Consider the following 6,155-nt stretch of genomic DNA (forward strand, 5'->3'; position numbering starts at 1 on the left):
CTTCCTGCAACAACACATCAGGAAGTAGACTAATTTGGCTGTTACATCATGTACCATATATGCTGAACAAAATATGCCAACCCAATTTTCTGCAATAACCACGTCCCGATTCTTCTTAATGACAATTACAACACAAGCTCTGATATCCACTGCAAGATGCAGGTTGACCTTTGTTTTTAAATTGTCAGGCAATCCTGACCTCACTGAAATAAGCCAATATAAAATACAGTACAACCAAATTACAAAACATGCCAAAACATTCAGATGTATGAGTTAATATTTAAAAATCATAACTAAATGTTTGCATTGCATAAATGTTTGAAATGTAAATTTAGTGAACCCAGTGTGTAATAAAACTAAACGCGTCATTCCAGTTCAGTTCACAGACTTTGGGCAAATGTTCTGGCACGCACTTAAATTTTGATGCAATTTGGTAAACTTATAAATCTGTTAGAAATTTAATGACATTCGTCTCATATGTAGCTAAAATGATTCCAGTGATACATGACCTAGAATTTTGCAGAAAAGGTACATTTTTTGTGGACATGCCTTATTTCAAAATGATGTATCTCTGCTTCATTAGTGCACACAGTTCATTCAAATGTCATTTTAAAAGTATCGAGTGGATCTCCATTTTTAATTATACACACATTTTAAATCTAGGTTTCAAAAATAAAGTTAACCTTAAATTTAACCTTTGACCTTGGAAAGGTCATTTGATGTCGACCCCGATTTTTTGAAACTCAAACATTTAATGGGTACGTATATACAGTATTAGTATATAACAAATGTTCTGGGGGGTATTCTCTTAGTTCAGAAGCTACATTCATTTGAATGGCCCTAACCTTAGCTGAAAACCTTGACCTCAAATGTATATCCAAACTTAGGAGACATAACTCTACCATTTCCATTCCTACCATTCTTACCATTTGAGACATCTAAACCATTTGAACTACAATGGTAAGAACTTCACTATTTGATCAATTTTGTTTATTTTCAGGTCAATAAAATGTTCTGGAATTTGAATGTTCTTAATTTTGGCCGCTATTGCTGCGACCTTATTGAAAATAAATTAGTATATCTTTAAAAGACATTATCCCTTAACTAAAGATTAATAGAATTGTCACGAATTCATAACGAACCATAAAATATGTAAAACCTGCCGTTAGCAAAATCTCTGGATCCAAAGTCCGCAATATACAGTGAATATTCTGAAGTTGAAACCATAAAATATAATGTAGCAGCATTTGAGGCTGAAGATGCAGAAGATAATGAAGCTGATTCAGTATTAGCTTTCCAATATGATTAAGCTACTGGGCAAAAAAGAAGACACCACAGAAGCAAGGAGAGCATCTCATAGACCACATTATGCAAAGACGAAACTTAAAAGTGGAAAGAACTGTGAAAAAGCAGCTTGAATGTTTTGCTGGTCATTCAATTTAATCCACAGACTGATAGAGATCAAAATTCTTCAATATTTTAAAATGAGTGAAGAAATAAAAATTGACACTCCACCAAAATCAGAAATCAAATTATATTGGAATTTAATCATTCCAAATACATGGTTAGGAAAGCAAAATGTTTGGTGGCAGATTTTGCAGTACAGTATTTTCAACACCAAATGGGGAAAAGTCTGCCTCATGAAGTTGCAGCTAAGTAATTGAATTCTATCATCACAACAAGAAAAGAGCATTAAACAGATTGATGCTGGAGAAACACTTTAAAGATGCCAGAACTAAATCAGGTAGCATACAAATTTATGATTAATATATGTATACTGCATTATGAACATACGCTGTATACATGTACTGTACTACAGGTATATACAGTATTTGTGGTATATCTGCATATACATAATCACATACTTTTATGCAGACGATGAATCACAATAACGTGGCTGAAGAATGTTGACCAAACCACACACTAGAGGATGGAAAGACGATGACATTTCAGTCCATCTTGAAGCAAAATTTGGTAATGGTCCATGATGGACTGAAACATTGTCGTCCTTTCATCTTCTAGTGTGTGATTTGGTCAACACATACTTTTACAACAGGAACCCAGAAGATCCAGTCCATTAGGCTTGTCAGCAAGGGGCTGATAAAAAATACTCATGTATTCTTCAAGTGCATCCAGAAAATGGTGTCCATTCTTCAAAATGCCACTATCCCTTTGGCAGATAGGAAAGGCTTCTTCTTAACACACTATAATGCCACTGGTATCTTGTCTTTATCTTGGTCAAGCAAGAAAATGAAATAAACTTGTTTCCTTCACCCACGTGGACCTGCACACATGTAGGTGAAGGAATTTGTGTATCCCACTTTGCCAGATGAAATAGTCACCGTTACAAGTGATATGATAATGATTGCACAGTTCCCATTACTGGCAGGATCTACACACCGAATGTCAAGAATGAATAAGGCCACAAATATAATTCAGCAGCAATAGTGAGTACTACAGAGGCTGACAGAGGATCATTTTAGTACATATATCAATTTACAAGTTCTGTTCAAGACGTGTACTAAATTTACATTGAATTGAATTGCGCCCATCTTCATGAGTAGGTAGTGTATTAGTTATTGTCCTGCGTGTGCAGAGTGATTTAATTTAATTAAGACTACAAAAAATGATACAAACACCTACTCATCAGGAAGGTGACTGGCACGGCTGTAGGGGAGGAGGCAGCCATAAAATTCATTCCAATGAAGTAATGGCTGATTAGTATTTCTGCCAGTTAATGTTAAAACTAAAGAAATTAATGAGAAATAGAACTTTGTCCCACCGCTGTAGTTCAAATGGAACTTTGTCCCACCACTGTAGTTCAAATGGTTCCAGAGTTAAGTTTGGATATATACTCAAGGTTTACAAACAAGGTTAGTTCCATTAAAATAAATTTAACTCCTAAACTTTGAGAATACCCGACAATTTATGTTGTATATAGTACTAATACACATTTATACTAATTAATGGTTTGAGTTTGAAAAAATCTGGGTTAAAGTCAAATAACTTTTGACCTTGGGAAGGTCAAATTTAAGGTCAACTTTATTTAATCCCTGAATTAAAATATGTATAGAATAAAAGTTGGAGAGACACTTGATACCTTTAAAATGGCATATGAAAAACCATGTGCCATAGAAGCTCAGATACGTCCTCATGAAATATGGCTGACCTTAGATTTTTTTTTTTTGGGTATAATTGAAGGTTGCACATCTTTGGAACAGTTTTACCTACAGATGAGACAAGTCATTCAATTTATCTCACCAAGATCTGTGTGTACCAAATTGCATCAAGATCATAGACGTAACTGGAAACCACCTGCGTGAAGCAATAGGGGAATGACCCCTCATCTAAATCATCCACCGTGAAAAGCTCATTCCTCCAGGGCTGTGCATGCTCCAGTATTTTTTCCTATTCTCCTATTGGACATTAACAAGAATACAAACTACAGTATTGCATTCTTTGCAGATGATACTAGGATTTCTATGAGACACTATAAAGGCTAAAGCAAACCTCCATATTTACACAAATCAGGTCTGCCAATAGGCCACAGAAAATAAAATGTTAATGATCAGTTTACAGCTCATGTATTATGAAAATAAAAAGAAAATGCATAAGTCAAATCACACCATAGAGCAAAAAAAGCCATTAAAAAATTTGGGAGTAAAACATGCCAAAGGACCTTAATTTTCAAAAATATAATAATGTAGCCGACAACTGCAGAAAAATTGACAGACTGAATAACAAGAACTTTTCAAAGAGATGCCAGACCAATGAAGTTAATTTTACAACTAATGAATTACAGGGTGGAATATTGTTGTACAATAACAGCCCCATTCAAAGCTGGAGAAATTGTTGATCTATGGAAAATTGTTGTATATGGAAAAAAAAAAATTTCCTGCCCAATCCACTTGATATACCAAACATTTTTGGGGGCTCGCTAAAATTTTGTAAATCTCTATTTACTCTAGTATAGTCAAGAGTGAACAATTCATACTTTGAAAATATTAAGCAGGACTGGTTCCAAATCTGCATTCGGAATTAACGCCAAACAAGACGAGGAGGCACAACAGGAAGTGCAAAAATAGCCGATGAAAAGGAGAGGTGCATTATGTACGCGAATTCTAACACCAGACTGAAGACTTCAACACACCCTACATAAAAGGCATGACTACCCAACCTCTTAATGTTCAACCGAGAACTTGATAAGCACCTCCAAAGGAAACCTATCAGCATGGCCAAGATATGTCGGGCTGCAACTAGCTGTGTCTAACAGCTTGTTTAGCCAGACCAATCAGGTCTGGTCATTGACCAGGCCATGGGGACGTTTACCCTCAGTCATTTCATTTAAATTACCAGCCAGTCAGAACCCATAACAAGCTAAAGATTCAGATTCAGGAAGTATATGGGGCAGAGATGGTTTGGTAACTAGGTGGCAAACCATGGAATCAGTTGCCAGTTAACATCAGAAGAAAATGGTATTGCTAGCTTCACAGTTAGAGGAATCATTGGCTATTGATACACACAAATGTTCCGTTAAATAAAGGAGCTAGTTTATTTTTTGATCTAATTGAATGCCTCTGCTTTACAATACCTCATGGGCCTACATCCACTTTTATACAAAATTGGTGCCCAGGCAACTTAATAATGTACCACACAGTACTCTACACATCATACAGAAGTTGTTTTTCCCTTAGATACTCAAGATCTGTTAAAATAGGTTGAAATAAGTTCTAGTTTACTTATTATGTAAAATATTGTACAACTTTTCAACCCTACTTCCAGCATTCAAATTTCCAGGCACCTAATAGGCCTACATCCAACAGATCTACAATTCTCAGGCAAACTTAGGGTTAACTATTCACAAGATTCTTAAATTACCTCTCATCCATGCTTCTTATTTTCCAGCATGCCCATTACCTAAAGTAGAGAACCTTGAACCACCAGAAGGGTCTAATACAGATACGGCACGAAACCTTCTACAAGCCTACCCTCAAAACCCACCCAAAGCCTACTAGCACACAGTACCGCCCGGACTACGGTCCTAGGTGTATTAACCAGTAAAATAACTAAGACTACCGAAGTTTATATCCTACAGGAAAGGTAGGAGGGAGGGGCCCCGCGCCGATGACATCACCCAAGCCAGAGGTCAGATCCGGTGCCTGTGGCGGCGGCATCATCTCCTCCATACACCTCTTTCCACGGCAACTACACCAGCCTCATGCCCTAACTACCCGTCTCAAGACCACACAAAAGCGTGCATGCAACAAGCCATGGCGTTGGCGGCTCTAGCACGTGGCTAGCTAGCCTGCCTGGGGGGGGGGTTCAAGCACCCACACCAACCTGAAGACTTGGACTCGAGGGCCTCTCTCAGGCGCTCCACCAACACCGGCTTATTTCCCTTGGTGTCGAGGCCTCGCTCCTGCAGCTCGGCCCTCAGCTCCGCCACCTTCATCTTGCTGGGGTCGATCTCTTCACTCATGGTGCACTCTTACACTCGGCCACGCTCGCACGCACAAAATCTGACGTCCTAAGTGTGGTTTCCCGCGCTACACTTCTACCATACAAACATGTAATATGGCGTCTGGCGGCCGAGTCGGCGGGGTATGAGAGCTGCTCGCCCATTGGTCGCCGCCGCTCCAGGCTGGACTTGCCGCCTTTTCATTGGTCACTTCCATCCCGTTTCCTTAACCTATTTTTCATTGGTTATTACAACCCAAGCCATCCTATAATGGTGCCTAATATTATTAACAAAAAAAATATTTTTACAGTAAAATACGTCCAAATAATCGACATATCCATTCTCTATGCAAATTAAATATTTGTAACGAATGTTATATGCAAAAGTAATCAAGGATATGTCTAAAAATCTTTTTATTTTAAGCAGATGCCTGCTAACTTTCTTGTAGGAAAATTTGCTTTTTGCTAAATATGTCATGTTCTTGCAGGTAAAAAAAAAAGGAGAACGGACCCGATATATAATACTTTATATTTTAAATAATATTTAAGAGCTAAATGAAGACGCAATGCGTCAGAGGGAGGGTGCGTGACGCAAGTACCCTGCCCTGCGTGACTGCCCGAAACGCTTTGCGTAATAGTGGCTTTAGGCATTGTATGTACTACCTCTATCTATAAATCTACCAATTTTTGTAAAACAT

The 6,155-nt window shown here is 37.9% G+C and overlaps 1 protein-coding gene across 5 annotated transcripts in view; it reads right to left on the bottom strand.

The window, feature by feature from the left end:
* The window catches only part of LOC123746038 (heterogeneous nuclear ribonucleoprotein U-like protein 1), a 44,227-nt gene that overhangs the window by 37,756 nt on the left and 316 nt on the right, over positions 1-6,155 (bottom strand). For 2 of the 5 annotated variants that reach the window (XM_069314172.1, XM_069314170.1), the window contains exon 1: positions 5,341-5,598. The exons of 1 other annotated variant lie outside the window; for it this stretch is intronic. In XM_069314172.1, coding sequence (XP_069170273.1) covers positions 5,341-5,479 — 139 coding nt within the window. In that variant the 5' untranslated portion in view covers positions 5,480-5,598. Of the gene's footprint in view, positions 1-5,340; positions 5,599-6,155 lie in introns of those variants that run through there. 2 more of the 5 variants (XM_045727206.2, XM_045727205.2) reach the window with 1 other exon arrangement.

This window comes from Procambarus clarkii, chromosome 78, assembly GCF_040958095.1.
Source record: "Procambarus clarkii isolate CNS0578487 chromosome 78, FALCON_Pclarkii_2.0, whole genome shotgun sequence".
Classification (NCBI taxonomy): Eukaryota; Metazoa; Arthropoda; class Malacostraca; order Decapoda; family Cambaridae; genus Procambarus; species Procambarus clarkii.